Source organism: Monodelphis domestica, chromosome 2 (genome assembly GCF_027887165.1).
Source record: "Monodelphis domestica isolate mMonDom1 chromosome 2, mMonDom1.pri, whole genome shotgun sequence".
Taxonomy (NCBI): Eukaryota; Metazoa; Chordata; class Mammalia; order Didelphimorphia; family Didelphidae; genus Monodelphis; species Monodelphis domestica.
In genome coordinates, this window is record NC_077228.1 from 522,412,985 (window position 1) to 522,436,969 (window position 23,985).

At 41.4% G+C, this 23,985-nt stretch overlaps 1 protein-coding gene across 2 annotated transcripts in view; it reads left to right on the plus strand.

Moving 5' to 3' along the window:
* Positions 1-3,264: 3,264 nt before the first annotated feature.
* Positions 3,265-23,985, plus strand: part of BAZ1B (bromodomain adjacent to zinc finger domain 1B) — a 64,610-nt gene continuing 43,889 nt past the window's right edge. Inside the window, exons 1-5 of one of the 2 annotated variants that reach the window (XM_007486005.3) lie at positions 3,265-4,192; positions 10,892-11,008; positions 20,701-20,845; positions 21,126-21,309; positions 23,436-23,557. In XM_007486005.3, coding sequence (XP_007486067.1) covers positions 4,086-4,192; positions 10,892-11,008; positions 20,701-20,845; positions 21,126-21,309; positions 23,436-23,557 — 675 coding nt within the window. In that variant the 5' untranslated portion in view covers positions 3,265-4,085. Of the gene's footprint in view, positions 4,193-10,891; positions 11,009-20,700; positions 20,846-21,125; positions 21,328-23,435; positions 23,558-23,985 lie in introns of both variants that reach the window. The other variant, XM_001366710.4, reaches the window with a different exon arrangement.

Sequence of the window (23,985 nt, forward strand, 5' to 3'; positions counted from 1 at the left end):
AACATTGTACACAGAGACTAATACACTGTGGTATAATCGAACGTAATGGACTTCTCCATTAGTGGCGGTGTAATGTCCCTGAACAACTTGCAGGGATCCAGGAGAAAAAAACACCATTCATAAGCAAAGGATAAACTATGGGAGTGGAAACACCGAGAAAAAGCAACTGCCTGAATACAGAGGTTGAGGGGACATGACAGAGGATGGACTCTAAATGAACACTCTAATGCAAATACTATCAACAAAGCAATGGGTTCAAATCAAGAAAACATCTAATGCCCAGTGGACTTACGCGTTGGCTATGGGGGGTGGGGGGGAAGGAAAAGAAAATGATCTATGTCTTTAACGAATAATGCTTGGAAATGATCAAATAAAATATATTTAAAAAAAAAAAAAACTTTACCTTCGGGGGCAGCTGGGTAGCTCAGTGGATTGAGAACCAGCCCTAGAGACGGGAGGTCCTAGGTTCAAATCTGACCTCAGACACTTCCTAGCTGTGTGACCCTGGGTAAGTCATTTGACCCCCATTGCCTAGCCCTTACCACTCTTCTGCCTTGGAGCCAATACACAGTATTGACTCCAAGACGGAAGGTAAGGGTTTAAAAAAAAAAACTTTACCTTCCATCGTAGAATGAATACTAAGTATTAGTTCTAAGGCAGAAAAGCAGTAAGGACTAGGCAATGAGGTTAAATGACTTGCCCAGGGTCACTCAGCAAGACAGTGCTTGAGGCCACATTTGAATTTAGAACCTCCCATCTCTAAGCCTGCCTCTATCCACTGAACCAAATAGCTGCCCACCTCCACAAAATCTACCAGCTACTCTGGTTTACTTGCTGTTCTTCCCACGTGACATCTCCTCTTTGATCAGGCTGTCTCCCAGGCATTTGGTATTTTTCCCCCTCTTTCTTTTGGTGTCCAGGTTTCCTTCAAGGCTCAGCTGAAATCCCACCTTCTGCAGGTAGCTTTTTCTGACCCCCCCCCCCTTGCCCTCCTTTAGAAGTTACCTTCCATTTATGTATAGGTCTTGTACATACTTAGTTATTACCTGGTTTTCTCCCTCCATTATTAGAATGTTTGCCCCTTGGGAGCAGGAACCCCAGGTCCAGACTTTCTTTGGTAGCCCCAGAGTTTAGATCTGTGCCAGGCACAGAGAAAGCTCTTCCTAAATGATGACAGACTGACCTTTAAAGCCCACATAAATGTTAGCTATTCTTTGGAGTGTTCAGCATTCTAAAGACCTTTGAAAAAGCTAAACTAAGTGATCCAGCTTGCCTACCTCCACTATGCTAGGGTCCAGCTAGGGGCTAATAGTTGGGGTTTCCTTTTGCTTTAGCCCAGCCTCCAGCTAGGACAGCTGAAGGTCTGAAAACCGAGGGAAGGCATCAGGAAGTTTACTCGAGAAAAGTAGGCTTTGAATTCAATTCGAAAGCTCCCTGGCCTTAGGGAGATTACATTCTAGCAATCTCAGAATTCAAAGGCTGTCCTAGGGCTGGGAATTGGATCTCTACGGGTAGTTAGGAAAGGGAGTAGCCTTGGGGAGAAATTGTTGCCAAGAGAAAAGTAGAGGTATCCCGAAGTAAGGAAATGTTACCAACGCCAGGGCTGACTGTGCCCCAGTGGGATGGGCTGTTGTTTTGGGAGGGCCTGACCTTGTTTGTGGGAGGGGAGGGGCGGGGCCGGAGATTCTGGCTCGGGTATGTCAGCCTCTGAGGAAGGAGTTCCTTCCTTCTAGGGGGAGATGGGTATTTGGCTAGTCTACCTGCACATTTGGTCCTTGCTAGTGGTTCTGGCTGCCTACAAACCTTAGCCCTTTTTGATGTAGTTTGCAACCTGGAATGAAGCACTTATTAAGAATCTAGTCTATGCCAGGCTCTGTTACACACTGGAGAGACACAGACAACACCAGCAGCTTCATGCTTTGTTAAAAGGAGCCAGGAATGATAGGAGTTTGCAGTAAGCTACTAAAAAGAATGTGTGGCTGTTGTAGAAGTCTTAGGTTTCTATGCAGTTGGTCCAGATCTGCTTACCTCTTCTTTCTTACTTCCTCCCATTCAGATACAGTGTACCTGGGCACTGCAAATAGGTGGGTGGGGGGTATTAAAAAACAATGGACTTTTTATTAATTATGGATGCTGGAGATCTGGGCTTGGAGTCCCAAAGAGGAGTTCTCATCAGCCTTTAAACACTTAGGGAGATGTATGCCCCTGGTTAAGCTGCGGTGCCAGTTTGCCTCAGTTTCTCCATCTGTAAAATGGAGATAATAATACCTCACAGGGTCTGGGGGATCAAATGTTCCTGGCACTTATAAAGGGTTGTTCTCTTCCTTTTTCCTGCCTACTGTCTGAAAGGTGCAAAGCCCTTAGAGGTATTGGGGTGAGAGGGCCACCAAACTGATAAGACTGGGCCCTGCATCTGAGGTTCCCAGATCGAGCCCAAAGCAGAAAGGAGAGAACAACTGGTCTGGCCACTTCAGATGCACCCGAGGCCACGGGAAGCAGGACCCCAATCCTCTAAGATATTACAGTAACAGAACAAGTGGTTTCATTAACTACATCCAGAAGTTACAAAACTAAACTGGAAGGTGGGAGGAAAGTTATTACTGACAGCTATGGAACTCAAGGGGCTGACATGCTGGGGGCCTGGGCATACATAGGTCACCCCCCAAAACCTTTTGGCCCTGCTCTGGGGAGGTGACCCCAGGACCAGACATGAGCAAGGTGGGCTGAGGCACTGACAATCCACGAGGTGGGCTGGGTGCTCCTCATCTGGGCCTGGCACTTCCAGTTCTAGCCCACCTCCCAGAGGGGCCACTCTTTTCCTTTTGGGGTGCCCCCTCAAGTTCCTCAAGAGGCATTGTTCAGTCTTTCCCCGACGCCCCAGTGACCCTCCTGGGGGATCCTTGGCCACCGGGTTGTGTTTGCACCAGAATCTGCGGGAAGTTTTTGGAGGACCACAGAGAGAGGAGATGGGGCCAAAGGGGTGCTTTGGGGTTCCAGGAGGACAGAACCGGCTTTGTTCCATTTAACACCACCTCTCCCTAGAGTTCCAAGGAGAGAAGCTGCCGGAGGCCCTTCGAGACTCAGGAGTCCTGGGGTCATTGGCCTTGGCCATGGGCGCCCTCCTGGGGTGTGGCCCAGTGCCGCCCGCCGAGCGCGTCCCCTTTAAGATGGGGGCGGGGCCCAGGAGGAAAGACAAAGCCCCCGGACGCGCGCGCCCCGCCCCCTCCCCTCCGGCGCACGGACCATGATGCCCGGATGTCGATGTCGCCGTCGGTGACAGATGGCGCAGTGTCCGTAAGGAGGCGATTCTCCGGTTGACCCTTCCGCCGTCTCCCTCCCCATCACTCAGACCCCGATTGCGCTGGTCACCCACTGCTTCCCACCCACACTGGGATCTCTGGAAAACTGAGAGCCAGCAGCCGGTGCTTACATAACTTGACCTTTCACCTTTTCACACTGCCCTCTATTGCGCCGCAGCCCAACTACCCGGCTGGAGCCGGAGGGGCGGCGACGTCAGGGGCTGAGCGACGGCTGGCGCGAGCCAATCAGCCGCGAGTGCCGGCTGGCTCTCCGCCTATTGCGGCCGCCGCGAGAGGCGCCACGGGGGAGCAAGTTAGTGTGAGCGCCGAACGGGCGGGGGGGAGAAGGGCAATCTCCCGCCATTTTTCAATAATTTCCTCCGGGGCTGCCGAGGAGCCGCTACGAACACTGGATTCCGGGGCTTCGGGCCGTGCTCGGCGGGAGGCCGGCGGACGCAAGGAAAGCGCGGCGACGGTGGTGGAGTCGTGGGGGAGGGCTCCTCGACCTCCGCGCGAGGGTCCTTCCCGTCACGGCCCCCGCGCCGGTGGTGCTCGAGCGCCGGGGCTCGCGCCTCCCCCCGCCCCGGAGGGGGGGAGCGAGGGAGAACGAGCGCGCGCAGGAGAGCGCGCGAGAGCCGCGAGCGCCGGGCCCAGAGCGAGGCCTAGCGTGGCGCGCCGGGGCCGGGGCCCGCGGAGCAGCCGCCTCCTCCCGCGTGCGCCGGCTCCCACTCCGGTTCCCGCTCCGCCCCGGGTCCCGCTCTCGCTCACTCTGCCACCGCCGTCGTGATGGCGCCGCTGCTGGGCCGCAAGCCGTTCCCGCTGGTGAAGCCGCTGCCCGGAGAGGAGCCTCTCTTCGTCATCCCGCACACACAGGAGGCCTTCCGGACTCGGGAGTATCCTTTGGGGCCGGGCCTGGGGTTCGGGGCGGCTGTCAGGCGGCGAGCGGAACGCTCCCGGGAAGAGTCTGGGACCCCGTGGGTGGAGGAAGAGAAGGAGGGCGGGCGGGCGCCGGCGGACCACGCGGCCTCCTTCTCCTGCTGTTCCTGCTCGCCTCGAGCCATTGTTGTCCGAGTCCTGGCGGCCCTGGCTGGCGGCGGCGGCGGCTCCTCCTGCTGTCCCCTTAAGCCCCCTGAGTCAGCTGGAAGTTTCCTTCCCCGCTCAGTTCCGTGTCAGCCCAGACAAAGGCAGGCTCGGGCCAGGGGCCTGGGGGCTAGAAGAACTGAGCGCTCCTGGGCAACGGGCCCCGGCCTCTGCGGAGCTGACCTTTGCGGGACTGGCCTGGGCTGGTAAGGCCGCCCGCTCTTGACTCCGGATACGCACCGAGTCCGAGGGCGGTCTCCAAAACAAAGGAGCTGGAGAGGAGGCTGTGGCCGAGGCATTCCCGAGAAGCCCCCAGGGAAGAGGCTACTGTTTGGTAGTGAGCGAACTGGACCTTAAACTTGCTGTGGGCCTTGATGGCCAGCTGGGCCGGGAACCAGTCGTGTGGGCTAGGGCTAGTTCAGGTATTTTTTATTGTCGTGGGGATGGCTGGGGCCTTCTACACACTCCTGAACTTTGTCATACTCCTTGTATTGATTTCCTCCTTTTTCTAGCGTCTGTGAACTGGAACTTAACGGCACCCCCCCCCCCCCACCTCCACCTGTTAAGTCTTTAAAAATGTCCCCGGGCCCCCGAGCGGCGGGGAAGATGGCCAGGAGCGTTGTCTGTGTCTGCGGTGGTTGCTCTTCTCTGGGGGAGCAGCACCCCTTATCTCCGCGGAGCAGGGCCTTTTATTTTCCCAAGTATTCTTTCTGGGCGAAAGACTTCCGATGCACTGGGGCTGGGGGAGGGGCAGCGGAGCCAAGAGAACCTGGTTCTTTTCGGCTTTTGAGCACTGAACCACAGCAACTCTTGCCATCCCCACCGAACTCGCCCGTGACCCTTCCATGTAAATTACTCAGTGAAATAGTGGTTAAGCAATGCACAGATCCTATGTGCCTGCTGAGAGCGTGGGGGACACAAAGACAAATAAAATGGGCTTTGCCATAAAGACTTTTCTTATGCTGATATCGATGATGAAACAGTTTTTTAAAAAAAAAAAGGATAGCCCCCAGAGGAAGGGTTTAACCGAAAATGTGATGGAGGTTAAGGTATCTTCCTGCTTAACATTATTTCTCATGCCATTATTTTTAACAAGCCCTTTTAACATGAGGCTTTTAATTGCCTTGAATTTTATAGGTGAAAAATTGCTCTCTTGTGAATTGCTACAAATGGAAGCTCTCCTAGTACGGGTTTTTAAACGATTGTACAGTATGGGTATGGTTGGCATATCTGTATCTTAGTGGTCCTTAGTGGTCTCCTGGAAGTGAATAAGTTCCCTGGTTGGGTTTATTGCACATCTATTTTCAGTCCCACAATCAGTTTAATATTTAAAATTTTGATTTTGATATGATTTGATATTTTAATTTTCTTTTTAATATCTTTTGGTGTATGCCACATAGTAAATGTTCCAGAATATTTTATTTAAAGCTATAGGTGGTATATTGTTGAATATATAAAGATATAGAGCTTTTGTGAGTGTGCTTTTGTTGTATTAACTGACTTTTCATGTCAATAATGGTTAGACATGAAATCTAACTCAAAATTTGCAAGCCTATATGTGGGATCTGAGGTTTGAAAGTATAAAAATCCTGTCAGAATTAGTACTGAATTTGATTGTAATGAATTGGGATTTGATAATACCCTGAATATTGTATATAAATAAATTTTACAGGAAGGGCTGTAGTTCATATGAGCCTGTCAGATTATTATTTGGCATGGGTTCAGCTGTTTAAGCACTCAAGTGTTAAAACACTTTGTAGACTTTCTAACTGTTTAGGGACTGTTGGAAGCAGAAAGAGTGAGGACTGTTTGAATGTTAATTTGTAGTTGTGCTAGGCAAGAATGTGACCCAGAGTTTGTCCTGATGAGAGCTGGGCAGCTGTAAATGGAGTTAAGTTGCAGTTACAAGACAGAATTGCATTGGACAGATGGAATGCTGAGCTGGCTTTCATATTTTAATTTATTTTAAGTATATGATTATGTGCAAGCAAGATTTAGTTTTTACTTGCCTTAATGGTTAACTGGTTTATTGAGAACAGAGAAGAATTTTTTAAAAATGAGAAATCCCTGAATTTTTCTTTTCATTAATCATGTAGTACTGTTTACTTTTCCTTTTTTTTTCTGGTGCTGTAGGAAATTTCAGTTTCAGCTTTCCTGACTTTCCTTCTCTTTTCTTCATACTCCCTTCCCCCATTCAACTGTTCCTCTTGACCAGCTCAGAGTTACTGGGCTATAAGGACTATAAGGAGAACACCCCTCCCCCCCAGGTGGAAGGAAGACCTTTCTCAGCATAGATGCACTTTAAAATATTCCTAGATTTAAACAATGTTTTAAACAAATGTTTCTCATTTGTAGTTAGCCTGGGGCTTTGCTGTGTGATTTTGTCTGTTACTACCTGTGTCACTGGGAACTTCACATTGTGGTTGCTGTGACTCATTTTTTGGGATGGATAGATTTCTTTTGGGAAACTTGAAATCTGAAATAGGGTTTGTAAGTAAGACACTTTATTTTTCCCCAAATGGATTACATTTTCTTTCATTTTCCTTCTATTCCTGTAACATTGTTGAAAGTGATCTCACATCTCAAAAGAAGTAACCTATCCATGTTGAGATAGCATGTAGCTGAGTGAGGTAGTTGCCCCTGTTCCAAACTTTTGGAATATTGAGACTTGTTTTGAAAGTTTCATTTTTATTAAACACTAAATTGATGGAAACTAAGTACCAAGCTGCTTGGACTAGCCTCACCCCCTTCTAAAGGTTTGTTGTTGATAACTACATTTCAGCTATACTGGCTCAGTTGCTATTTGCCCTTCCACCCGATCCATCTCCTTTCTTTAGACTTTTGCTCTGGTTACTCCTCACTCACCAGATTCTAGAATCCCTGGTTTCCTTCTAGACTCAGGAGCATCACTTCCTGAGAGCAGTGATATTGTGTTTCTGTATTTGTTCTTGATCATTATTTAGGACTTGGATTATTTCATTCTGGTAATTTTGAGGTGTTGTCTGGGAAGACATGATTATTTTCTGGCAATTTTCAAAAGATACTCTAAAGACCTTTTTTAAAACCAAAAATACATTACAAAGGGAATTGTCTGTGAACATCTAAACCTTTTCTAGGGAATGCATTACAAGAACTTCTAGATTCCTTTAGTGATCCTAAAAAAAAGAAAATTTGGATTTTAAGATTTTGGTTTTGACCTGTAATTTCACTGTCAAACAGAACTCCCAGTGAAGAAATTACCAAGGTAGATCATCAACTGTTTGACAAGTTCTAGTTTTGGAGTGCTTAGAGACATTGAGTTGTGTGTCAGGTAGAATATGAACAGAGGATAATCTCTAGACATATGTCATGTCATTCTGTTTCTCATAGTAGGGATTGTTCTTTCTCAAATGGATTACCATCTATATAGCTCCCTAAATAAAATTCACCCACTGCTGTCCTGTCTAGAAGGCATGATCTTCCCCATTGACTTGACCATTTCTTTTCTTCTTTTTTTTTAAACCCTTACCTTCCGTATTGGCTCCAAGGCAGAAGAGTGGTATGGGCTAGGCAATGAGGGTCAAGGGACTTGCCCAGGGTCACACAGCTGGGAAGGTCTGAGGTCAGTTTTGAAGACCTCCTGTCTTTAGGCCTGGCTCTCAATCCACTGAGCTACCCAGCTGCCCCCAACTTGACCATTTCATTAATTGGAAAAAATACTTATGGCATTTGGGGAGTTCACTGTATATGATATTCTTTAAAAATGTTTTCCTATTCATTACGACTATCTGACCTTTCACCATCTGGCATATAACCTCTTACAGCTCCTTTTAAGATTTTTGTTTGTTTTTAAACATTTCACTCTTAAGACTGAGGGGCAAGGGCTAGGCCAGTGATTGTGAACCTTTTAGAGACAGAGTGCTATGCACTGTGGGTGCCTCCCCCCCTTCTTGTTGGACTTCTGGGCAGAGGGACAGGTGATGTAAAAAAAATGTCAGGCATGGTGGAGAGGAGGAAGGGAGCAGCTTGGCCTGGGGGTGGGAAGGGTAGCCACAGCTAGGAAGTGTCTGAGGCCAGATTTGAACCCAGGTTCTAACTTCAAACCTGGCTCTATCCACTGAGTTACTTAACTGCCCTTCCAATTAAGTGTTAAGATAGCTGTTCTCTTTAGGAGATTTAATTTGTTATTTTGATAACCCTTTGTTTCCTATCTGTGAGATAGTATTGCCTTTAATATCTTGCAATAATTTAAGTTGGTTGTTTTTTTTACAGTAGCAGTAGATGTTAAATTTTACAAACTTTTTTCCCCTTTCCTAAAATTTTATTGATGCCTTTTGTTTTCATGAAGGTTATTTCAAGAACTATCACTCTACACACCAAATAAAAATAAACCCTCCCTTGCCAAGAAAAATAGTTTGAAAAACCCCCAGATATGGTGGTCATATCTGACAGTAAATACAATCTTTTTGCCTTGCAATTTTCCCCATGATAATTTAAAATTTTAGTGTGACCCTCATATTAGCCCAGCTCCCCACACCTTGTACAGTGTTTATTGAATAATATCACATTTGTATTGCAGGCTGCTGAAAGGATTTCCTTCCCATAATCCTATGAGATAGGTAGAGTAAGCATTATTATCCTTTCTGATGAAACTGAGGCTGAGAGATAAGTGACTTGTCCATGATCAAATCCCTCAGTAAGTACAGAAGCCTAGATCTAGTTGTTTTGACTGTAGGTCACTATTTCTTACCTCTTACTCGGCTTGCCCAGTGTGGCATTAAGGCCTCACTAGCTCATAGAACTTGTCACTATTTCTGTTCTTTTTTCCAAGTACCTTTTAAGATGGCTTATCATATCAGGATCGAAATCAGAGGGCAGTAGTAGGACTCATTATTTAGAAAGATCAGGGAATAAGTAAAAACTGTTGAGTAGTCATAGTTTTAGATTCTGATTTGTCTCTTGTTCTGGGGTTCCCTTGATTATAACCTTGAAGTGAGTTGAGGACTGGAAAGAAATTTTTACCTTCTGGTGGTAGCACAGGCAGCTTTTCAGAGTTTTAATTCCACTATTATTCAAAGTGGCCACCTTGGAAGACATGAGGCTCTCAGCTTGAATGGAGTCTGTTGCTGTAGATGCAAGATTATTAGTTACTCACTATGGTTGAATTTGCATGTACCTGATGAGAGTGAATTACCATTGGGGTAGGAGAAGAGTTAAGAAATATGGTGTGGAGCCATCAACTTTATTTTTTTTTCCTCCTCTGACTACTCAGATGGTCTTGTGAATGTAGTTTTATTGAAGAAAGCATAAAGGACAAGGAGAGGATTTTCTGAAGATTATTTAACTGCTCTCTGAAGATAGATATTACATTTTTAAACTGCCATTCAAGAAAGATTCTGTGGTTCCTTCCCAAGGCTGAAGGCTGCAGTAAAGTCATTGAATTGCATTAACTTGTCTTTTTGCTTGTTTCTTATTTAAATTTATCTAACATTTCAAATGATCTCTTTTTCCTCTTTTAGCTAGTTCAGAATCTGAGATAAGACATCAGAGAGGAGGAGGTCATCTGGTCTAAACCCCCTCAGTTTACTATAGAGGAATTCAAGCCCAAGGAGATTAAGTGATTTCCTCAGTCAATCTAGTTAGGATTATAGATACAGAAATGGAAGGGTCTTGGAGACCATCTAGGCCATATTTATTCTCTTACCTTACAAAGAAGCAAACTGAGGACCCCCTCACCCACAAGTCATAAAGGATTAAAAGGCACCAGGATTCAGATTTCCTCTTCCTCCACCCCCTCTTACATTATATTGAGCATCATTTCTATGGTACTGCTTACCTGGCATAAAGCTCAGAACCTCATTCATCTCTTAGCATTTGGCATTAGGTCTTCTGCAGCTCAAGCTTTACTCTTCTCTTTTTCCTTTTCTCCTGGGGTTCAGATTTGGGCTACAGCCAGAGCCACTGTCCAGGTTATTGAACATTCTTCAGATGCTGCTGGGTTAGAGCTGTAATGGGTGGCTCTAGGCCTGCTCCCATGAAAGCTCTCCTGGGGGGGGGGAGGGAGAACAACTGGTAATTTTCATTTTGAGTCTTTTGTGACTTCTAAACTTTATGTTGCATGAAGTCGAGATTTTTCTGGACCAGAACTCTGAATGAAGCAACTCTTTCCACCCATACAGATGATCATTTATTCTGCAATGTGGAGCTCCTAGCACACAAGTATGCACCAGGGGTAGGACTTGAATGAATGTGATCCTAGCCACTCCTCTGTAATTGGATTAGTACGGTTAAAAAAAAAAAAAAACACAGATCCATACTCAAAAGCTCATATTCTGCTTATCTACTAAAGCCCGAGTCCTTTGATGTTATGTTGTGTCTTTCCTCACATTGTACTTATCAAGACTGGTGTATTTTAGTCTGGATGCAGACTTGTAATTATGCATATAATTTCGGCAAGGATCATCACTCTAGGGTTGGATTTTTTTTCCCCTTCATTACTTGAATGTCATTTTCCTGAACTCTAGCCACCACAGAGAGTATGAAGCCCGCCTGGAAAGATACAGTGAACGGATTTGGACGTGTAAGAGCACTGGCAGCAGCCAGCTGACGCACAAGGAGGCCTGGGAGGAAGAGCAGGAAGTTGCTGAGCTGTAAGTAGCACTGAGAAGGGGGCATTAATCTCCCAAGTGCTTTTTTGACATTTGAAAGTAGGGATGATTGTGGACCCTGGTAAGCTTGAGCCGATGCTACCCCACTCCTCCAGGATGAGGTGAGCTAAGTTCCTGCTGCTATATTTGCCATTGGTAGGGGACCACCCTGGCAAATGGAGTCCTACTCAGGGATTATTTTAAGTACATTTGAGTCATGGACCCCTCCTTTGGACTGCAGAATAATGGTTTGTTTTCTGCCTTCAGAATCCAAAGAAAATGCTATATGCTCCTTTTAAAAAGAGTGAAAATAAAGATGTCAGTTTTTTTCTAATCCAAGTTCACAGACCTCCCTAAAATCTATCCATCTACTCTTGGGGGTCCATCGACCTCGCAAGTTAAAAACTCTTTGGGGCAAGAATTAAGGAAGAATCTTTGTTTCTTAGTATCCTTAAATTTGAACGGTGCTTAATATCTTGGTATAGTAGAAAGACTATTAGAATTGCCCAGAGATATGAACTGGAGCCATGGGTATAACCTTGAGTAGAATGAATGTATTGATCTGCCTATATAAGCCACACTTGTTTCTCAAAACTTTTTAAACATTGGGACTATCTTTGGTGTTATTTTTTTTCTGCCTAGAACAATAACCTAAAATGGGTTGTTAAGAAAGTGTGTCTATAAATCAGCTGTTTTGTTCTTCAGAATATTGGATTATGGAAACAGTGTTACAAATGATTATATCTTGGCTGTGTTGAATATTAACAATATTTTAGGGTTTAGCCTATGAACTCTTACCCATCATTCGTAACATTTGTTTCAATAGGAAAATATATGACAAAATGGGAAAGGAGGAATATGCAGTTCACATGAGTTTTATAATTCCATACTTGGAATATACTGTTCTTTCTATACTTGGAAGTCAGGACTTCAGAACTTGAAGAGTGCCTGAACTGATTTTCCTTGAAAATGTCATTTTTAGGAATGTGAGCTACATGTAAACTAGTATTTTGCTTTGGGCCTTGAATTTCCTTATTTGTAAGGTAGGAATGGTAATTTGGCATTATATAATGCTTTATGATTTTTGTTATTCAGTTGTTTTTAGTGGTGTTTGACTCACTTTTGTGACCATGTATACAGAGATATGGGCAGAGATCCTGGAGTGGTTTGCTGTTCCTTCTTTAGCTCCTACGACAAATGAGGAAATGGGGGCACATAGGGTTAAATGACTTGTCCTGGGTCATATAGCCAATACCTGAGGCTGGATTTGAACCCAAGAAGGTTAAGACTTCCTGACTTTAGACCTGGTGCTCTATCCACTGTACTTCCTTAGCTGTGCCACTTTATGATTTTACAAAATACCTATTATCTCAAGACACTTTTGTGAAGTCTAGCTAGTATACATAAATATCCCAGTGAGGAAACAGACTTCAGAGAGGCCAAATTGACAAAGCTAGCTGGGAAGAAGTCTAAACCAGGGGCCTTGAAAGGTAAAGTTGGTGATTGTTGAGTAGTCAAGGATTGTTGTGAGGCATTCTTGTCCCCAAAGACCTGATTAGCTATGGAAGTACTTCATTTGTATTAGAGAAATGCAAAGAGGTCTTACTATTAATATTCACTGTAAAGGAAGGTAATAGGGAATAGAATCATTATAAAACAAATGAAGATTGACTGCCACATCATTTGGCATCCCAGTTACAAACCTAAGCTCTCTCACTGAATCCAGTCCTCTGGCTACTACCACACTTGACAGTGACAACCAGGGGTACCCAGATAAGAACTTGAGGATTCAGGGTTTACTTAGGATGATTTAAATAAAAGAATGGCTCAGGTCCTCTCCAGCTCTAAAACTGTGATTCTGTCAGGACCTTTTTGAAGAAGAAACTTGGGATCTGAAGGTAGAAGCAAAAGATAATTAAAAGGAATTCTGTCATTTCCACCAGAAGTTGTCTTCTTACCTTTTTTTGTCTGTGGATAAATAGTCAGCAATCTTAAATGGATGTGTTTCCTTTTTCCTGGCTTAAGTCACTTGTCTGGGATTTTTAGAATCTCCCTTAACTGTAGGGGTCATGTAAATGGGTTCTAGTCTTGGCTTCATTGCAATTGATTTGTCTCTGATCTGAGCAAAATCTCCTGAACTATATGTAGTTTCTTCATCTTTAAAGTGGGAGATAAAAGTGATTGTTGGATCAAACAAAGTAATGATGCTGATTATATTATATTTGTATACAGTGGTATTGTCCCTGAAAGAACATTTCTCTGAATCCTTTGATTTAGTTTTGATGGGCTTTGCTGAACAGAACCTACCTATTATTGAGGCGTGGAGGGGGGGGGGGTGCATTCAATTAGGGTTAGGGCATTGTTTTTTTTTCTATATTCAAATGCTATAAAACCCTATTATTGAGTTGAGTACAGTGGATTTTTCCTCTCCTTTACAGAAATTATATTACTTCCCCCCAAATAAATTGATTGAATTTCAGCTAACATTAAATTGGGCCCTAATATTGAGATAGGCTAGAAGGAAACCTTTTAACAACAATGAAATTTTCCTTTTCAAAGTATAACAGTCTGACCTGCGGCTGCTACATAAAGTATTTCCTTAGTGGGTTTGGGCTTGAGAAGGAGAAAGGAGTCGGAGAAAATGGGTGATAAATCAAGAGACACAGACAAGTTAATTGAAATGGGGAGCAGCGCTGGCCCCTGATAATATTTTCCTTAGAAAAATAATTAAAGGAAAATATGAGAAATAAGAGAACACGTGGAAGTAAGAATTCTGAGATAGAAAGCACGTGGCCAAGAGTGGCTGTAGGAAAGATAAAGAGAGATAGAAGAAAGAGTTCCAAGGTTGCAGGAAATCAAGAGAAAGAGTAGCGCCACTCACCTCAGCCTTTATTGTGGATTGAGAGGTGATCAATGAATACGGAACATAGCACGTAGGTCTTAACATTGGCTGGATAGACAATGACAAGATCAGAGTAAGTGGGGATTCACCTGACATGTGCTTTTCAGAGGAATGAGGTTTGACAAGGTGAGGGCTAAGCCTTTGTGGCTTAGGTCCAGTAATTCTCTTGCCCTTAGAACTGCCTATACATTGATCATTAACTGAACTGATCAAGTATTTTAATACATCAACCATACTTTCATGCCTGGTATGTTACATAAAGGATTATAGGTGATCAGAATTAAAAGAGTAAGAGGGACCTTTAGAGAGCACTTAGACTATTTTCCAGATGAGCAAATGGCTAGTTAAAGGTTAAAAAAAAATGGTACTAATTGGTAGATATAGGATTTAAACTCAGGGCTTCTGCCTCCAGATGTGATCATCTTCCCTCACCTGAAGAAGCAGGACCAGAAGCAGCTAAACAGTTTGGGTTTACTCTGGACTCTGCCAGGACATAACAGTTGACAGTTTCCAAATTATTAGGCTGCCTTATTGACTATTGGTAAACAGTATAGATTTTTACGTGATTATTGCTGGATGGGTTAGTTAATTTTTATGTAAAAATAGATATTTAACTTGTGAGGTAAAACTGAGCCACAAATGGAAGCTTCCAAAGATATATCTATGGACAATAGTGCATTATGTTCACCTTTTGGACTTTGTGAGTGGCATATGCCTTTGTCAATAGTTTATAACTATAATTCAGAAATAAAAGTACAGCTTTTGTGTTCCTTGTTTCTCCCCCCAAACAGCTTTTCCATATTTTCCCAAGTTTTAATATTCCAAAATATATTTAAAAATTACAGTTTTATTAATAAAATGACTTCATTCTAACTATTGTATATATTCCAATTTTCTTTCTTTCCCTTGTCTTGGAGATTTTCTTCAGTATCCTCAATTTCTTGCATGTGTTTATATTTGTATCACAGAACCTCCATCCGATAGACATCTTAGAGGCCATGTAGCTTAAGCATGACTGAACGTGAGTTCCTTCCACATTCCCAGCCAGTGGTTTATCTAACCTTTGCTTGAAGGTTGGAAAAGGAGAGGACCTAAAAATTCTTTTTGCTTCCTGAAGCAGCCCATTTACTCTTGGATAGGATCATTTATTTAAGACTGAAAGATCTGGAAGAACCTCATGTAGACCAGCCCTGCCATTTTACAGAGAAAGAAAATATAGTCTCTCAGATAGGGGAAGAAGTGACTTGCCAGTTGTCCAGTAGACAGTGAGGCTTTGAATGGTGGAGCTTGGTTGAAGCAGTTTGCTTTTGGACCATTTTTGCACATTCCTAGTTCTGGACCATTGAGAATGAGTCTTCCTCATGAAAGTCCTGTAGATTTCAAGATGGCTAACCTAGTCTATGAGGCTTCTTTGGGCTTTATCTTAGAGAGGCAAGGAGAATTCCTTCAACTGATCCTCATGACAGGATCAGAAGGTCTCCCCTGGGCTTAGTTCTGTCTTCCTAGACATTCTTCAGTTATCAGTATTCTTCCTAGAAATATGGCATTCAAAAGGAGCTGTTGTGTCTCTTTTAATGTATTCCAAAAGATGGTATTAACTTTCTTTGTTACCATGTTACACTTAATATGATTAGCTAGAAGGTCATTAAAAAACCTCAGACCTTTAAAAAAAAATTTAGACATTAATGACCTCTGTTCATGATAATATCCTTAGTTTCCCCCTCCCTCCCTGAGTAACAACTCATCTAACAAATAATGTTTTTTAAGAGGGGGAAATAAATGAGCTCACATGATCAATAACAATGAAAAAGGCCAAAAACATGTGCAACATGTGACACTTGTTTCTCTCACTTCTGAGATGGGTTAAGGGATGTCTTCTCATCTCTTTCATTAAGTCCTGCTTGATCTTTATGATTTTGTTAGATTTTTTTATTCTTTTGGTGTGTTCTTTCCATTTATATTGTTGTAGTTAACTGTGTATATTATTTTCTTGGCTCAAGCATGCTTTTATTTCACTACCTTAATTTATATAACTTCCCTGTGCTTTTATCACCAATATAATTAATGAAAGAACAGTAATAGTTCATTACATTCACATACCACAGTTTATCCATTTCTCAATTGATGGTCATCTTTGTTTCTGATTCCTTGCTATTACAAAAATTATGCTGCTATAAATATTTTGGTGCGTATGGGAATTTTGTTATCGGAAACTTCTTTAAGTTATGAACCCATTAAGAAGAGTCTGCTTCAGGGGATATGGACATTCTACTCTTATTTACATGATTCCAAATTGTTTTCCAAAGTAGATATACCATTTCACAGCTATACCAACAATCTATGATTGTGCCTATCATTCCACAACTCTTCCAGCATTGTCTGCTGCCATTTTTTAAACATCTTTGCCAATTACCGAGTGTGAGGTAAAGCCTCAGGGTTGTTTTGATGAATATTTCTCTTACCTTTAGTGATTTGGAATATTATTTTATGTGATTGTGAAACTTTAGCAATTCTTTTATTAAATATTTTTCGCAATTTTTCTTTTGAGAACTGTTTGTATCCTTTAACCATTTATCTAGGGGCCCAAAGTCCTTTAAAGAGAATTTATTGCTATCTGACCAATACATCTTATACTTTTGTGAACTTGCTTTTTTTAGGAAGTTCAAATGCAAGGCTTAAAATTTAGTTAGTACAAATGTGATCTTCTGTTCCCAGTGTGATAGCTTTTGAAAATCTTTGAATCCACAGCTTGCTGCTATCAGCAAACTTGATAAATAAACCATCTATGTTTTTAACCAAATCACTGTTTTAAAAAATGTTAAATTTTTCAGTTTTAGATGTCCAGTGTGCCTGTTGGACATGGTCAGGAGAGAGAGGATAAATAGATCTGGGAATCATCTGCATGGAGACAGATCATTGAATCTCTGGATGCTTATGACTTAGTCATCAAGCAAAATGCTATAAAGGAAGGAGAAAAGAGGACTGAGGACAGAGCATTGTGGGACATACAGTTATCTGGAGGAAGATTCAGCAAAGGAGGCAGAGAAGGAATAGCCAGATAAGTAGGAGATGAATCAGAAGAGAGTGGGGTCCTAAAAACCTGGAGAGAAGATAGTATAAAGGGGGAGAAATTGATCTATGGTGTTGGAGGCTACAGATGGCCATGAAGAGAGAGAGATAGGATAGAGGATTTGGACATTAGGAGATGTTTAAAGAAAGGACAGTTGTACAAACCTCGACAATACATTTGCCAAGTCTCAGTATCTGTGCTGTGTCCCAATTGCTTGTTATAATATCCTATTCTAGCAAGCATTCATTTTTAATTATTTGCATTTATACTGTTGTAATTATTGTATATCTGTTTCTATATATTTCCTTTTATAGTTTATGACCTGTATTCAGGCATCTCTTATAATACAGTAATATTCTATTTATATGGTTTATATATTCTGTAGTCAATTAACATCTACTTTGTTTCCAGTTTTTTACTACTACAAGAATCACTTAATGTTTTTACATATATAGGACCTTTCTTTGATTTCTCTAGCCATTTTAGTATGAACATTTTACTCTTACTCAATATAATTCCAAATCATTTTCCAGAGTGGTTGGACCAGGGTTCAGTCTCACCAACAGTTTTGGTGTGTATTATCTTTTCACAGTCCCTCCTACATAGACTCTCATTTTTTATCTTCATTGTTAATTTGCTGTATGTGAGGTAAAACCTCAGTTGTTTTGATTGGTATTAATTGTAATGATACTTCGATTTTTTTAAAAAGAAATGTGTCTCTTGATTACTTATTAATTGAGGAATGTCTTTTCTTGCTCTTTTTGTTAGTTTGATATTCCTTAGTAGAAATGTTTGCAAAGATATTTTCACTTGCTCCCCTTTTTGTCTGAATTGTCTGATTTTATCATGTGAAAGCTTTTCAATTTTGTGTTACAGATCATCTTTTTCATCTTCTGATTGACTTTTAGTGAAAGAGCCTTTTACTCCCTTGTGGGATCTTTTCTGTTCAGGTCATGTGTTCATTTTGAGTTTGTTACATGTAGTATAAGGTGATAGCCTGACCAAACCTTACTTCTAACACAGTGATCTGTTTTCCCCAGCAGTTCTTGTCTAGAAATTCTCTCGAACAGCTTAATGGTGACATTCTGCCACCTCATCTTTGTTTCTATTGAATAAGGAAGAAGCATCCGTCTGCCAAAGCTTAAGCTGTACCTAGGAAATCAGATGTGTTGCCTAATGCTTTTTTAGCTAGCCATTCTTATTTGTGATGAATTTGTGTAGACAAATGATTTTTGTTCCAGGTTCCTTTCTTAGATTTTGCCTCCTATTTTGGTGAAATAAATGCTTTTCTTCCTCTATAGTCCTTTTTATTTTTTAAAGGCCTTTTGATTATATTTGCCAAACTCTAGGCAGCCACATCACCCATCCATGTAATATGCACTCCTTCCTTAGAAAGGAAATTCACTTTTTTTATTTAAAATGTTTTGTTATTGATTTGTTTGTTGGCTACATTAAAATTCTTAGGTATCTCCCTTTCTCCCCTCCCCACACTAGAGAAGACATCATTTGACAAAAAGAAACAAACCTGTATCTTTTGTATTTCTGTATATCAATTCTTTCTCTGGAGGTGGATATATTCACAAATTATCCTTCAAATATTTCTGTAGCTGTATGTAATCTCTTGGTTCTGCTTGTTTTGCTTTTCATAATCTTGCATAGGTCTTTGTTTTGTATATTATTATTAATCTGTTCATTTTTAGAAGTAGGTCATAACTTCTATAAAGAAGACAGTAGACTTTCATTATAATGAGAAGAGCAAATAGCTACTTTATTGACTTCTGCATGGAATTACCTGTCTTCTCCATGATTCTTCTGATACTTTCTGGATCATCTCTAGTCTAGCGAACCCAGTTTGTTTACACCATTTTTCCTCTTCCATTTGTTTCTTAGCTCCAAGGGTTGATGGTCTTTCTTCCTCTTCTATCACCATTCTGAACTGATTCTCCTCTGCCTCTTTTGGCTTTAGTTTTCACATTGAAGCCTTCTCCCTGAGTTTGTTTTTGTGGTGATTGTCAGTACCTCTTGTTTTTCCATCATCTGCAGGAAAACCATCCTTTATAATAAAGAATTTTTAAAAGGCAAAGAAGAAACTATTCATCAGAACTAATCAACGCCTTAAAAGTGTTAGGCTTAAGTATGTTTTTTTTTTTAATATTAATTAAACTTAAACTTAATTTTCTTTGAGTATGAAGAGCTATTCCTTGAACTTTGCCTTTTCTAATCAGCAAGAATTCCTTAAGAAGCACCTACTGTGTGCCAGGCACCCATTAATCCTGGAGAGGTTTTAGCTTTTTCAGGTTGAGGTTGCGCAGGGCAGTAGCCTTTGCTCTTTTTAATTGCTGAAAGTAAGACCCAATCTTTGTTTTTCTTAGTAACTGCTATTGCAGACTATTTTGAGGGAATCTTTAGTTCCTAGAACTGTCACTGTTTTGATTTACCCAGTGTACTTTATTAATACCCTCCTTTCCCTCCTTGTCTTTTCTAATATTTTCTCTTTTAGTACTTGCCTTTCTTGATTATTGGTCTTTAAACTTCTCCTGATTCTTCTTTTTTCACTTTCTAAGTCCATTTTCTGGCATTTAGAATTGCAGGCCTTTCTTTTCATCTCCCTGTAGAACCTTCCCCCATATGAGTCCGGAAAGCTCAAATCACATCTGGTAAAATTCTAAGGTATCAGAATCTCTTAAATTATTCTGAAGAGCTTGGGAATAACCCTTTTAACAACAAAACTTCTGAATTTTACCCACTTAATCATTTCTTGATCTAGAAAGAGTTCAGTTTTTCTATAGAGTATGTATTCTATCTCTTAAAGGATCTATATATTGGGTATTTACTTCATTGAAGATAATTATATATTTTTTGTTGTTTGAAATTCACCTTTTTAGCACCTGTTATTTTAAGGCTTCTTGGCTGGCCTGGGCTTGTAGGCTTGGATAGAGATTGGACAAGCCAGCCTTAGAGCTCTTTCCTCATCCCAGATTGAAGCCTCTGCAGACCCTAGGCAAGAGGGTAACCCATTCAAGGGAGAGATGGGGATGGGGATCCTGGAATTCCCCAGTCCCAGAGAGGGAATATGAAGATTTGAATGCAATATAAAATTCATTATCTAAAAAAAGGACCCTTTTGGTTTCCTTATTGGTTGATCATCTACTCAAGGTTTGAGATCACTGTAATTTTGGATTAGTTGCATCACTTTATAATTTTTGTGTGTCCTCTTTCAATATCAATTTGATGATCCTTCTTCTAACTCTAGCCTCTTCTAATTTTGCAAAATTTCTTTCCACGAATCTCATAGCTGCTAATAAGTGTTAGAGTGAGGATTCAAACTCGGGTCCCCTCTGTATTTTAACCTAGTGTCCTTTTCACTACACCCTACTCCCTCTATTCTAGTCTGTTCATTATGGAAGGTTAGAGGATGGACTTATAAAGTGGGAATAAATAGTCCCTGGGAGAATAATTTACCTTTGAGCATGAACTTTTAGCTTATTTTAATGAATGTTTGCTGATTGTTTCTGGATAGATAGAATTCTGCTTTGAATATTAGTTTTTCTATTTTCCTTGTTTCAAATGTAGTAGCTAAGCAGTTGTCACTTGGCTGTTTAGAAGAATGATTTTTGTTGAGTGCTATGATTGTTGAGTGCTAGCCAGTAATATTACCTTGATCAAAGAGCTGGTGTTGGTTGTTTTGTTAGAAGATTATTAATGAGTGACATCTTCGATTAGCTTGAAGGAGGAGTTCCCTGTCTGGTATGAGAAGCTTGTGCTGGAGATGGTCCACCACAACACGATCTCCTTAGAGAAGTTAGTTGATACTGCCTGGCTGGAGATCATGACCAAGTATGCTGTGGGAGAGGAGTGTGACTTTGAGGTGAGTACCTACTTCAGTCTGGAGCTGCTTAATTGACCTCCTTCAGCATTCCCATATGTCTCTGAAATAGTGCTTCTATATGGGGGAAAGACTGCTAGAGGCTTAACCAAAAGGTATTCATCCCTAGGAGAATAGAAGGGGTGTGATTTTAATCCCGTTTCTATCATTAAAATCTCTAAGATGTCTTCTAGCTTCAGATAATGTGACTTAATGAAGTAATAAGCTGTGCCTCTCCTTCACTAAACACTGCTTGTTTGTTGTTTTGGTTTTCTTTTCATAGGTTGGGAAGGAAAAAATGCTGAAGGTAAAGATTGTGAAAATTCATCCTTTGGAGAAGGTAGATGAGGAAACCTCTGAGAAGAAATCTGATGGTGCCTGTGATTCCCCATCAAGTGATAAAGAGAACTCTGGTCAGGTGGCCCAGGATCTTCCAAAGAAGGATCCAGTCCTAAAAGAGGATGAAGGCAGGAGAGATAGTATTAGTATGTATAGCGTTAGTTTTAATCAAGGGTCTATAGTCAGAAGCCTGTTTTTTGGGGTTTCTCAGAAATCTCATTTGTATACCTCAGACAGTATTTTTAACTGGTCTTTCCTTTAACCTGTGAAGAGTTTATTGAATAAAGAATAACCACTAAACTTTGCACCCTAGGCAGTTAGATAAGGAGGCAGCTTTGAAGTCCTTTTTGTTGGCTATTTCTCCTGGTTCTGTGCATGGCTATGAGAAGACTCAGTTGCTAAGAGGGGCCAGAAAAAAAGAATGAGACAGTACCTTCACTGATGAAGAATGTAATACAGTGGGGAGAAGTTTTGTTTTAAATACATTCTTATTTAATTATTTTCCAACTACATGTGAAAAAAAATTTTAACATTTAAAAATATTTTTTGATTCCAAATTCTCTTCTTCTCAACTTTCTCCTTGAAAAGGCAAGCCATGTGATAGCAACGATACATGCAAAGTCATAAAATTTCTATATATCCATATTATCCATGTTGTAAAAAAAAAACAAATGCAAAAATAAGGAAAATTTTTAAAGTTTATTTCAAGGGGCAGCTAGGTGGCTCAGAGTGGACAGTGATCCATACCTGGAGTTGGGAGGACCTAGGTTCAGTTGTGGCCTCAAAACAATTTCTAGCTGTGTGACCCTGGGCAAGTCACTTACCTCCAATTACCTAGGCCACTGATGGCAAACCTATGGTATGTGTGCCAAAAATGACACATAGAGCGTGCATACACATTGGTGCCCACGCACACACTGCTGCCTGCGGTGTGCCTCACCCTCCTCTCCAATTTGTTACTGGTTACTAGAAAGTCAGAAGGGACTCTGGCAGTTCCACTGCTCCCTTTCTCCCTCTCTTCCATGTATCCCTGCCCCTCTGCCCAGCAGACCAATGGGAATGCTTCCTCCTTCCTCATCTGGGGTAAGGTGGGCAGCTCACAGGTGGCAGTTGGAGGGGAACCGAACACTCAGACCCCCCCCCACCCCCCCACTTGCTGAGGACATTTTCCTCACTTCACTTGCCCCTCTGCCCAGGAGCCAAATGGGAGGGCTTTCTCCCTCTGTGTTGAGTAAGGAGGGGGGCACAGCATGTGGTCTCTAAAAGGTTCACCATCACTGGCCTAGGCCATACCACTCTTTTGCTTTGGAACCAATACTTAGTATTGATTCTAATACAGAAAATAAGAGTGTTTTTTCTTTCTTTCTTAAAGTATATTTCAATATGTATTCAGAGTTTGTCAGTTCTATCTCTGGAGGCAGATCACATTTTTTATCACTGTCCTTTGGAAGTGTTTTGAATCACTGTTTTAATCACTGTTTTAGTCAGAGTAGTTAAGTCCTTTACAGTTGGTTATCATTACAATATTACTTTTACTTTATACAGTGATCCCTGGTTCTGCTGACTTCACCTTACCTCAGTTCATATAAGTCTTCCCAGGTTTTTCTGAAACTATTTTATCCAGATAGCATAGCAGTGTTCCATCATCATCACATACTATAACTTATTCAGCTATTCCCCAATTGATGGGCATTTCCTCATTTTTAAATTCTTTATTACCACAAAAAGAGCTGCTATAAATATTTATGTAGAAATACATCCTTTTTCCTTTACTTTTTTCTGGATACAGACCTAGTAGTAGCATTTCAATGGCAGATGTGCTGATGGGGTCTTGAAAACATGGTCAGGTATATACATTAACAAAATCTGTCTTATGGGTTTTGGTCTGAATCCTAAGCATTTAAGATAAGAGGCAGCAGGAAAGTTCTTTTGGTGCCCTTGATTTAACTAATGAATCTGAGCAGGTGTAAACTACATTGAGGTCCTTCTCCCACCACCATTTTCCAGTTAAGTAAGTTGTTGCCAGTTAAGATTGAAAGGGGCGAACCATTTTCCACCCTCCTCTTATCCTACCATTAGACTAAATTGTCTGGTTTTTAAAAACCATTTTTATTTAAAATTTAATTTAAAAAATTTTTGTACTCCTGGAAAAGTATCTTTTAAAATTGTCTAGGAATCTATAAGTAGCCTTTGCTTAAGTGTAAAATAAGTTGTTCTGTTTTCTTCCTTAACTCAGTTTTCTTTGTCCTTTCAGGTGACAGGGCACGCAGGTCTCCTAGAAAACTCCCTACTTCCCTAAAGAAAGGGGAGAAGAGATGGGCTCCTCCAAAATTTCTGCCTCACAAATATGATGTCAAACTGCAGAATGAAGAGAAGGTATGTGAGCATTTCCTCTTCCTTCCCAGAAATATCAGGGAAAATAACAAGGTGGAGAAGTCACCAGGTTATTCAGCTGGTATGTCATAAGTTTAAGAAAAGCTGGGAACCTAAGTAAACACAATTTTCAGTAAAAAATAGTTACCAGTTGCAGGATCAGAGACCTCCCTTTCCTTCCAATCCCCCTAGACCTGTCAGGAAGGAAGATTCCTTCAACTTTTAACCATTAGTGGTGGTGCTCATTGCTTGAGGCGGTGCTGGGGTTTTTAGCAACTGAATTTGGAGCTCTTTGGGGGTAAGTGAGCAGCTGTATTACTGTGTGTGTATATATGTAGGATTTATCTTGGGCATGTAAAGTCTTCTGGATGAAATCAGTATAAGTTTGATTTCTATCACCTTTTTTTCCTAAGGAATTTAGGGATTGTTCT